At 38.7% G+C, this 12,411-nt stretch overlaps 1 protein-coding gene across 1 annotated transcript; it reads right to left on the bottom strand.

Annotated features, from left to right (window-relative positions):
* Positions 1-123: 123 nt before the first annotated feature.
* Positions 124-12,276, bottom strand: opn8b (opsin 8, group member b). Its single transcript, XM_056405520.1, has 4 exons — positions 11,870-12,276; positions 6,303-6,596; positions 3,571-3,899; positions 124-2,284 (listed from the first exon to the last, which is right to left on the bottom strand). Exons 1-4 carry the CDS (start codon positions 11,937-11,939, stop codon positions 1,928-1,930), a joined length of 1,050 nt encoding a protein of 349 aa, XP_056261495.1. The 5' UTR covers positions 11,940-12,276; the 3' UTR covers positions 124-1,927.
* Between the last annotated feature and the right edge of the window lie 135 nt (positions 12,277-12,411).

Here is a 12,411-nt window from a genome sequence, read left to right as displayed (position 1 = left end):
CTATGTTGTATTCAGTCCGTGTTTATTCTCAAACATGATCAATGAAATGTGCACACAAATATGCTCAAGGTTCATAGCTCTACATTCACAAATTTTAAAAATTGTTAAACACTGTCATTTTAATTACAAGTAATTACAAGTTGCAACAAAAAAAAAGCAGTGCTGCAAAACTGAAAACCTGAACAGTATTTTCCCCTCAGAGAAAGGGGTAAGGAATTGTAGGTGACAATATATCAAGGAAAATAATAAAATAATCTCTGGGTAAAGCAGGGCAACAAAAGATCTGTTAAGCAGAAGTGTGTGTAGTAACATGAACTGATTATAATCAGAGAAATCCTTTTTTAAGCTCAATTATAAAAAATAATATGCTGTTGTACTGCGGCTGAGGCGACAGTCGGCAGACAGTCATGGGGGATTTCCAGTGTAATTTGAACCATTCTTTTATTAATATCCTGGTTATCTAAAAATCTGCCACGCACAGAGCCTGGACTTTCATTGTTCAGTGTTTACAAAGTTGAAAATAAAAGATTTAAAAGGATAAAGATTATTTTTTATCTTTTTTTCATTAACAAATCCCATGAAGGGCCAAAAACAGCAATACAAGTACAGACTTTGTGGTCAAAGTCTGATATCGCTTATTTCATTGTCTTAGAACTCCATTGTTGTTAACTAGCAACTAGCATTAACATGTTATATCTCATTTGGTGGATTTGTACGGAACACCAACAAGTGTTGTGGTGGATTTTGTTATCTTTGGACAGAGCCGGGCTCGCTTCTCCCCCCCCCGTTCACAGTCCTTATGCTAAAGAGTGATATAAATCTTCTCAGCTATATCTTGGCAAGAAAATAAATAAGTTTTCCAATTTCCCAAAATGTCAAACTATTTTTTTTTTCTTTTTAAAACACACCTTTCACATTTGGGTGACTGTCTTCATTACAATGAACTTTAGTCTAATGGCCAAGCTGTACCTACACCACAATCCTTTGGTAATAAAGACAAATAACAATGACAGTCTTAAATATAACAAGTCACATTCCAGTTGAAGCCAACATACAAAAGGGTGCAAATATTTCTCATAATCTTACGACACACAATTAGATTTATCTACTGTAGCCTCTGTGATATTGTCCTTTTAAAAGAACCCATTAGCCGTACATAGACAATATTTGTTACTGTTGTAAACATATTTTTAGAGGCTGATTTATGAAACATGATCTACTCTCAGCTGCTACTTCATAAAAACATTTAACACATACAGTAATTGGATATTTGTTCCTGAACTGAAATTGTCAGTGAAAATATATATTTTTTTTCTTCAGATTTTGTGTCACAATAAAAGTAATAATTCATACAAGCAAGTGTATCTCACAGATTGAACTTTTTGAAAAATTACAGTAAACATAATTTTTTTCTGTGCTCAAAATGTTTATTTTTTTTGTCATATTATGCTGTGCAAGCTTTGGCTTGTATTGTGTTAAAAGCATGATGATGATTTTCTTTAATTCTGTGTGGGTGCAACTTTGCCTCTTTTACATCTTTCTGTATAATTGCATAACCTTGACAAAACTAAAAGCTGCTCACTGTAGTAAATTTTTCAATAACGTGCTTTACTTAACAGTGTGTGGGCTACAGTATTTAAGGGGGTTTAGCCATCTGTAAGCACAGATTTAACTCTAATCTATGGCTTAGTTGGCTGAACTTTCACAGCATTTAACATATTGCGCTAACACGCCCTCTCATTCATCCTGACATCACACAAAAGAGACCAGAAAGACCCTGCTTGTTTTGTAAGGACAGCAGACAGCAGCTGTACTGGAAAGAATAGGTCTTTTCTACCCTGATAATATTTGTGATACAACACATTATGAGACCACTAATCTTTCCACAGTTTACGGCACAAAAGTCTTTGTTTAAGAGCAACGTCTTTCAACCCAAAGTCACTGTCTTTGACTCCATGATCTCCTGCAAAGTAGACCGTGCTGCTATTGTGGGCTTGATGTCAGCAGTAACCATGTAAATGCTGTTGTCATTGATGCTGTTGGAAACACGGCATGCGTTAAACCCTGAACACATCCCCTGCAGCTGCTTTACCTCCCTTTTGAAGCTCTGGCTGAAGATGTAGTATATCAAAGGATTGTATACAGTGGAGCTCTTCGCAAACATGCATGGCAGGAGACTGACTTCAGGAGGGATGGTTTCACTGTCATGGAAAATAGACCACAGGCTCATCAGGCCATAGGGCGCCCAGCAGCCAATGAAACCGACACTGATCAGGACAGCGATCTGCAAATAGAACAGGAGAGTAGAATCAGTAATGTTTCGACCAAATCTCTGAAAATAAAAACCTGTCTTGAAAATGAGATGGCATTGGTCTATCAGTATGACCTCTAGTCACAGCAGCGGCACAGCACACTTAAGGATGTGTACAAAGTAAATTTTTAAAACTACTTCCATATAATTCTCTGATAAGTCCTCTGTCACGTTTTGATAGTTTGCATGTAGCTGAAGGTCACGTCTTATAGAAGACACAGACGCATATAAATCCACACTCACTGGGGCTATAACTTCATCTACTCTACACACTCTATACACCTTACACCCTGCTTTTCTTTCCTTTTTTTTCATGTAACAGTGTTTACCCAGATAGTCTCTATTAATAAATTCTACCAGTCATCCAAGGTTTGACAGATTTTGGGGACTATTACACAGAATCACAATTATTTTTATGAACTTCCTGTTCTTCAGCTGTGTAGCAGCTGATTTTCAAGCAGATAGGCCCACAGCAGGCATAACAAAACAGCTCACTGTAACAGTTGCCAAGAATGGCCTCAAAAAGTTAGGTTTTAGTCAGTTTCCCCCAGGGGAACACTGCAGTTGCCAAAGATTGTAGAGCAGCTTAAGTGATAAAAAAAATATGGAAATTTGATTAAAACAATATATCCTCACATACTGAGCTAACAACCAGAACACTAACTTACGTGTCATGATTTACAGCGTGTCAAAATTTACCAAGTTAGCAGAGAGGCTAGCTGAAAGCTAAATGTAATGGATAAACTCATTGAAAACGCTGAAAGCACTAATGGCTAAACATAATGGATAAATGCGTCGATAGCTTATGTAATGGATAAACTAACTGAAATAGCCAACAGTAATGGATAAATGATTGGAATAATGTCATTGCTAACTTACAGGTATTAAATAAATCATTGAAATATATAGTGGTTGTAAACAAATTGACCAAACCAAGCACTGAGTTAAATGGAATAAGAACATGAATAAATATAGCCTAGTTTTACACCATTTCAAATGATCTTATTTGTAACATGAAGGGTACTTGAGTTAATCTCCGTATGTCCACTGCTGACTCCTCACTGTACACCCACAGTGACATGTGATTACTAGTGTGTCACTTTTATTACAAAGGCAGTCACTGTCTGTTTTCATGTTTTGCCAAATTTCACAATGCTCTTACCACTGTGCCACTGATGCTGATATGTCTTCAGGCAACTTACACTGGGAGTCCCCGAACCGATAATAATAGATCTTTGTGATCAGACAGAATCACTTACCACTAACAGCCTCCGATGCAGCTTGATAATATTGGGGATTCGGGAGCTGTTGTTCATTGAGTTTTTGTAGGTGAAATAGAGCTTGATGGTGATGCCGAAGTAGCAGCAGATGATGATGACAGAAGGCATGACGAGGTTTAAGGAGAACATGGAGATGACGAAAGAGAAGCCCTCATGTTTCATCTCTCCCCAGGCAAGTGAGCAGGACAGGCCAAAGGGCTCCGGGCCATACCGGCCCCAGCCCAGTACAGGGAACAGAGCCCAAACCAGAGCGTACAGCCAGATACAGATGCACAGCATCTTCACCTTTTTCCAGCTGATTTTCTCACCTGCAAAAAAAAAAAGGAAAGGTTGGTTGTTTTCTTTTGTTGTTTCAGCATGCTGTACATTTTAGACAGGGGGGTATTTATTAATGCACTTTTTTGCCTGATATTCCCCCAAAATGACATGTACTATAGAAGTAATTATGACTTCAAGAATGTCCAAACAATAGAGATTAAACTGTATGTCTGATATAAGACCTGATTGGACAAATGTATCAAAAGTCTGAAGAACCGCTCTATTGCATTATATTGCACTGATTCCAGTATATCAGTGGCTGTTAGATGTATCTTAACATTCTCAAATAAAATGTTTTTCATGCCTAGACAGGGCAACGACAGCATTTTCAGTGCAATTACTTAATTTACGTAAATCGCAGAAAATAATTTACAGTTTGTATAACAAAATATACTTTGGCTGTTTTGGAATATTAATAAAGCTGCTCAGCCCCATAGAAAGCTGTGCACACAACGACAAGGAATAACACAAGGCACTTCAGATCAAGAAAAAAGGTCAGTAGCAGCAACTTGCAGACCATGTGACTGCAGACAATATTAGACAAGCAGTATGATGACCAGTGAGGGAGAAGATGTCACTTGTTAGCTAGCTTGTTAGCATGATCTAAAAGGCCTACAAGGGTCTCTGAATAAATAAACAAACAGTATGTATTGCACACAAACAATCTGACAAACAAATGGCTTAAATAGCCTGAGTATATTTACATTGGCGATCCTAGACTGGTGGGCTCCAGGCAAACACATACAGAAATTGAAAAGATTAAAATCAGACATTAGAAAGACAAGGAAGAAACAACATCTCTTTAAGACTCTCTGGATGTAGTGACCTAATGTAAAAGAAAAAAAAATCAATTTACATTAATACCACCCATTCACCATGTCTTTTGAATCTGTTGGAAAGTAAAAAAGGTCTACCATACTACAACAGGTCTGTTTGTTTTACCAATATCCTGAAGCCCACATGGACCTTCTGCTTTCACACGAATGACTAAACTATGTAGTGGCAATGGTGATGAGATGTACATGGATTTTTCATATGAGGACATCCAGAGGTTTTTCCTGAGGAGTTGTCTTGCTTTTCACAATGCGTTATTGTAGTCTCTCCCTAGAGCCCTGTGTTGATGGGAGCCTCGTCCTTGAGGCCTTTGTCTTAAGCTCTCTGTGCTACAATTTTAGTTCTCGTATGATTATATAGCGTACATTAACTATTACTATGTGAGCTGAGTCTCACAGACATGATTATGCAAACCAGCCCGTCTGATGGTTTTTGTATGCACTGTATATGCAGAAATCTACTACTCTGTTGTCTCATAGTATTTAAAGGTTTTACATGGTCTGTAAGTTGTGCTGATGATAGTTTTATATATGAAACATTCACCTTTTTTAATGGCTGGTGTGTGGGCCTTTTCCCTCCTCATGATGGGAATGTTCAACTTGGCTACACCTGCCTAACACCACTTCTTGTAAGCCTATAGTCAAGAGGCTTAACCTTTCCCATGCTTTGTTTGCTAACAAATGTCCTGCCTGTTTCCTGTCACTCTGTTGACCTCAGACACAGAGCTGCCATTGTGCTCTTCAGTTGAAAAAATGTTTACCCTGTCAGTACAGTGTATTCTTGTGTACAGTATTTTAAGAAGGGTCAGAGCAGGGGATTTGTGAGAACCTAGCTGGCAATACAGCAGGAATAACCCATACAATGAGACAGCTTAGTCCTCCACACAAAGTGACCACCCGCAGCATCTAAATGTTACGGCCACACCCATGTAGCAGTCGTATATAAATCCATAAAAATCTGTGCAGCAATTATAAAAAACGACAAATTGTGTTTTTACAGGGGTTTACATTGTGCCGGACTCCTTCTTTGGCAGGAACAGCAACTTCATCAGTTCTCCAGCGCACCATGATTTAATGACCAAATGTTTGCAGCTGTCTTGTCTTCATCAGTATGCATTAAATCACCTTTGCACAGAGCCAGGCTAGCTGTTTATTAACTATTGCTTTTAACATAACAGAATCATAAAAGACAGAAACATCTGATGACCAGGTAGAAAATGAATCATTCAGAGATGCAGCTGACAGCCATGAGTCCCTCAGGTGCTGCTCAAACAAGGTTCACAGTAAAACCATGTTTAATAAAAAAGATATAAAACTCTCATGTTGGCATGTCCTCCAACCTCCAATATCCATGGATTTGTGTTACTATGAGGCATCACGTTTGGCATGGCAGCGTTAAGATTAAAAGCTAAAAGGGTTCATTATCCTCCTTTGTTGTTTTTCAGTGCACAGAGGTCAGAAGTAGCTGCATGAAATTTTCATTGTAATCATGCTTACCATGATACATCTTAGAATACCAGGTAGTCTTTTAATCTGTGTTCAGGGCACAAAATTACTCACTGGGAGATTGCAGATTGAGGGAAACTACGAAGCGCACTACGGCCAGAATAGTCAGGTTCATGATGCTGGCGACACCGAAGAAGAATCCTGCCAGTCCGTAATAAAGACAGGTGACATCACCCCCGAGCCAGTGGTGGCTCCAGGCTGAGGCCACTGCCAGGGGGTACATGGTGACAGCTGCTCCCAGGTCTGTCACTGCCAGGTTCACACTCAGCAGCTCTGGTGGTTTCATCCTTGATGACTTTTTGAAAGCCATGATTAGGACCAGGAGGTTTCCGATAATGGAGAGCACAGCTGAGGCAGACATGAAGGGGGGGGGGGGGGGGGGGGGGGGGGGAGAGAGAAAAGGGAGGAAAAGAAGGATACAAATTACCAAACACAAAATGATACAACTCCAGATTATAAATGCCAGTTACACTGATACAGACCGGACTGGGTTTCTATGTTTTACCTTGTACAGTTACAACATCATTACTCCTGCCTTTTGTAACAGACCGCTTACATACCAGGGAAGGGAGTTGGGGGAAGGGGGACACTCCTCAATTTATATCCAAAACAAGTGTCCCGCTTCCCCCAACTGCATGTATCCAAAATAAAACAGCATCTGCTCCTACTGGACCGACTGACAGGGGAAACACAGAGTGAATACACATTAACCAAACCCAAACATAATCATCAGGGGTGTAAAGAAGGCACAGATCAGTCAGGTGTGTAATGTGAGGATTACATAGCGAAAGTGTAAAACAAACACAGGGTTGGTTGCCAAGGAGCTGAGAGAAGGAGCAACTGGTATCGCTGAAATTTTGTAGTTTATAGAACTGATATTATGTGTTTGACTAATGACCCACAACTCCACTCAGTAGCAGCCTGAAAAAATGAGACTCTATGCTGAAGTCCTAAAAGTAAATGACCACCCACCCAACAATAAAATATAACATCTTATACTGGATTACTTTCACATTTTGGGACTTTATATACTTGCTTTCTTGTTGAGAGTTAGAGGAGAAGACACTACTACTACTACTACTACTACTATTACTACTACTAGGCTACTTAAATACAGTTTTGAGGTACTTGTACTTTACTTAGTATTTCTATTTTTGGCTATTTAATACTTGTACTCCACTGCAATTCGAATATTGTACTTTATGGTTCACTATATCAATTTGATAACATAACATAACAAATAAATGATGATGTGTCATTATAAAATGATGTACATGTGCGTCAATAATTATAAAAAATATAATATCGGCTCCATTATTCTGCAAACAGACCATTCTGCATAATGTTTGCTTTTACTTTTACTACTTTAAATATATTTTTAATGCTAATGCTTTTGATCTCCCATCCAGTCTTTAGCTCATTCCTTCAGTCGACCCCCTTCAGCATCAAAGGAAGCCTCTTAAGAGGGAAGAATACCAGAAAGCCATTAGCACACACTCAAAGCAGTGCTCAGCTTCAGCATCTAACAAGACTGGCTGAGGAAGACAGTGTCTCATTGTCTGCTACCTAGAACATAGACATCCTCTCTTCTGTTGGTTGGAACAGGAAACCAATAAATGACCAGCACTGCCATAACTGTAGCTCTCATAGTGTGCACTTGACCTTGTCCAACCAACCTATAGAAAGCTTATTGTTGCATAAAGGTAAGATGGCACAGAGGACGTCATCTCACAGTTTGATGGGAGATGAGGTGTCCAGAGTGAGACAGTGAGATGGAAATATAGTTAATCTCATTTCGCCAGCTCTCATGTCTGACTGTGAGGAAAGCACAGAACAAATCGAACTCCACTGTTACCTCTTTAAATTTTCATAGGTACTATCACCTCAGTTCACATGACCATCATATATGAAGCATAACCCTGGGGATTTCCGCTTCCACTCAGAGAGTCGGTCTGTCTAAACGAGAAGCTTCATATGTGACTGAACATTTGCCTTCCCATCTGCTTTGTTAGCAGGCAGCAGGTCTCTAAAGCTGAATATAATTTTTCAATATAGACTTGGCTTTCAAAAGTGGACATTTAAATTTTTCTTCCAACAACTTTTCTCCAAGAACTAAACCCACTGAGGCCCAATACTTTTCTGACCCCCCTGGCAAAGCAGGACAAAAATCTGTGCAAAGTACAATGCCTCTGAAACAGAACCCTTTTATTCACTTATATATAGCTTCACATTTTGGCTAAGTGTTTTAAAGTTCATATGCTTCTCAGCAGTGCTTAGAAAGCCTCCTGGCTCTTCCAAAAAAGAACAAACTGAAGTAACATTCAGTGCATTTAGACTAATTATGGAAATCCGCAAAGTGTTTGAAGTGAAAAGATCCTTTTGGCTGAAATCTGGGTTCTAACAATAGATGAATAGATACCAGATGATGGAGAACATAAAACACAAGCATCAAACCATTGACCATTGGATAGTTTGAGGCAGAACTAGCTCAGCTTCAGTATGCAGAGTTGATGGGAATTTCTGAACATCTTGATCTCTACAGCACTGTCCTGTTCCCCTATCTCAGCCTCTTTAACAAGATAACTAATCTTGTTAAACATTCCTGTCAAACCAGAACAAGAGGATCCTATTCCTGCAGGTAGAGGTGCTTGTTGTCAAACTGCCATTTCATTTAGACAAGCTTTTAATGTGCTTTTAATTTCTTTGTATCTTAATGTCAGTAGCACCATCTTTGTGTCACTATTTGGAAGGTTTATTATATAGAACTTAGAAACTTTCAACAGCTGCTCTTTTATGTAGCAATGGAACAAGTCTTTCCCTGGGAACAGACCAAAATCTTCATCCGATGCTCAAACAAGAACCAGGAGACACATTTATATTTACAGATGACTCAACCCAGTTTAAATGTGATAAAATCTGATTAGCAAATAAAACAAAATTTTAAAGGTGACCATAACACTGACACAGACTCTTTTTCCTTTAACCACCATCCAACTCACGTACTGCACAAAACACAAAATATGAATGAATGGGTCCCCTTCGAGTGAACTTCACTGCTTAGCCTATGAAAATCTAATTTTTTACCACTTGGTTTGAGGTTAGGAGCAGAAATGAGAGACTCGCTACTGTGAGTGCACAGTAGTAATTTAACAAACAATAACCGTCCCTAACAGCACGTACTCAGGGACGGGAAACGAGGCCGAGCGCACCCAGAAAACCAAAGTAACTTTATGTAAATGAAATATAATCATGAGGTGTGCAAAGAGGCAATTATTTTGACCACGATAATCATATAGTGAAAATCTGATATGGTGAGAGCTCTAGTTTAAATAAAGTAAAGCATGAATGATCCTGGGAACCTTGCATTTCAAGAAAGTGAGAAATAAGGTTAACTTAGCTTCTTCATTATGCCAGACCTCTGTGTAATTTGTGCAAACAATGTGAGAGAAGGTTTGCCTCACCCTAATGACCCGGACCAGAGCAGTCATCTCTGCACTGACATCCCACTCTTCGCTAATAAGAGAGTAAGCACTATAAATTGATTCTGTGAGGGTAGAGAAGTCAAAAGAGATGACATATGTAATGATTGTAACCCCCTCACCCCACCCCCATCCCCAAAGGTGGTTGAAAAAGCTCGAGCTCATTACAAGAAATACATTAGGTTATTAGTCTCACCATGACACTGGGATTCTGCACCTGTGGGTTTTTTATTTTTATTTTTAGCATTTTGGTATATACCTGAGTTTTAAGGATTTTTTTTTAACAAGTTCACGTCATCACTGAGCAGATTCTGTCTATGTATTATGTATGGTATTATTTTAAAGAAAAATAATTTACTTGGGTATTACTTGAAACCCACATTTCCAATTTACAGCGACCTCATGATGAGCCTGTAATCCTTGATACCAGTGTCCTTGAATAAAAATGAGGTAATTATTCCCGAAAGAGGCTCACTAGCAAAGTCCTGACAAGGAATGAAATAACTAATATAGTACATGCCTCATAAATCAGTCAATAATATGAAATATTAAGACCATATATGAAAACATTTGGATGTGACAGCATAACGTTGCTGGAAAAAAACACAGTACGATTTATCTTCTTAGCACAGAATTCCCTCATTCCTTTTTTATGTTGCTGTTATTATCTTATCATATCTCTCACATTCATAATGACACATAAAAACATACCACCACAGTTCCACCACATTCATCACATAGCAACCCTACTGGGTTTTTTTTTCAAAAGAAAAAAAAAACAACTATATCTCTAAAAATATCTTCTCTAAATGTCATGTAACACTTCCGTCCTGTTGCATCTATGTCTTCAAATTCAATCCTCTTATTGATTGTTTAAGTTACAGCCTCTGTCTTATGTCATCTCCAATGTTATATCATATTGCACCAAAAAAAAAAAAAAAAAAAGAGGAGGTGAGTTCTTCACCAACTGTTATAAAATCATGTTTGTGTTAATGGCATAGTCAAAGTTGACTCAACTGATATCTGATATCTACATTTCCAAACAATGTCCAGTGTATTCATTTTAGTGTTAGATACATTATAAAAGTAGAATCAGCCTCATAGTTCTCCTAGTGGATAACAGAGCAGGGATTAATTACAGATGTGAGGTCAATGTCATCACTCAAACAACCTGCTCCCTTTGTCCACTGGAAGAAAAAAATGACTTCACAATGTGAAAATCTTATCACATGATGGATTATGGACTTTTATTGCTCTGCCCCAGGATCATGCATCAGAGCCAGCTGTGTGTCTGTTTGTTAACCTCTCTATGCACATTATGTTTGGCCAAAGCCTCTATCATCCATCTGTATCACTCTGTCTTTTGGCTATTCTGTAGATTCATTGCATCTTAACAAAGTTATAGACATATCTCATGTGTGAAATAGCCTGAGAATGGCTGCAGTGTCAATCATCTGAGCTGATGACAAGTGGGTTTTAGTGGCTGTGTCAGATGAGAGCTCTCCTGTGGAGAGAGGATGGGAGCAGTTGGGAAGCTGAGGGAATCATTGTCGTGTAAGTAGCTGTGAAAGCAAGCTTAAGCCTGGATTTACTGCCAGGTAATATTGCAATGAATGTGGCATACAAACATGTTTCATTTACAATACTTCACAGCATTTAAGTCCATATCACCACATGAAAGGTTTCAATGTATCTTTTCATAACAATCTTAATTAAAAACCTTAAAATTCAGTGGTTATAGTTGTGGGGACGCTGTTGTGTGACACATTTCTGTCCACAAAACGTGGCAAATACAAACTAATTATCTCAGAATTTTAAGGAACGTTTTCATGAAAAAAACCTCCTTCTTTGTTCTGATGAATTAGCGAGATTATTAGCTCAGAGTTATGACAAAAGTTTTAATGGAAAAAAAAATCTCAAACAATTTGTACCCATGTCTTTGTGTACGCCATAAAGGAGAAGTCTATCATTATTATTTATGAGTAAATTCTTGGTTTAATATAGCTACATCAGTGATGGAGAACTGATGTGCGTAAAATCGGATCCTGAAATAGTAAAATTTATTGCTTTCACGTCTCCATCTACAGGGCAGCAATTCATGCTTGTTAATTTACTCCAGTTCACGCGCTGCGTTCAACTTACCTACAACCAGCAGGTAACAACCTGCGCCGATATCCACAGCTGGTGATAAAGTGGAGGCGTAGATATCCATTGCAACTGAGATCCCTAAGCGGAATAACAAAGAATAAGTGACCCGTCTTCATGGGATGGAGGAAAAGTCAATATGTGATGCGCACGGTTGTCAGATCCATCTGTTCTCGAGTGTGGATAAGACGTAAGCGGTCCTCGGGTCCTCTGCTCCAGCTGAAAGCATGTAGCCCGTGTATGGTGCGTCTTCAGGGTGACCATGCATAAGGGCTGGGCCACTATCCAGCGTGTGCTCTCCGGGTGTGTAACTGCATCTAAGTGAGCTTGAAGAAGAGAGCCCTCCTGAACTATGGGCACACTACACTCTAGAAACAGCAGTCACAATGTAATCACTTCATAGGCTGCATCACATTAAAAACAACAACAACAACAACTACGACAACAAAAATGCATCAATAGTACATGAAAATTAATTCATTAATAAGTTCAGTCAAACAATGCTTTTGTAATAATCTGCTTCTAACTCATGGTTTGGT

The sequence above is a fragment of the Seriola aureovittata genome, chromosome 19, assembly GCF_021018895.1.
Source record: "Seriola aureovittata isolate HTS-2021-v1 ecotype China chromosome 19, ASM2101889v1, whole genome shotgun sequence".
Taxonomy (NCBI): domain Eukaryota; kingdom Metazoa; phylum Chordata; class Actinopteri; order Carangiformes; family Carangidae; genus Seriola; species Seriola aureovittata.
This window is presented reverse-complemented; position numbering and strand designations above follow the sequence as displayed.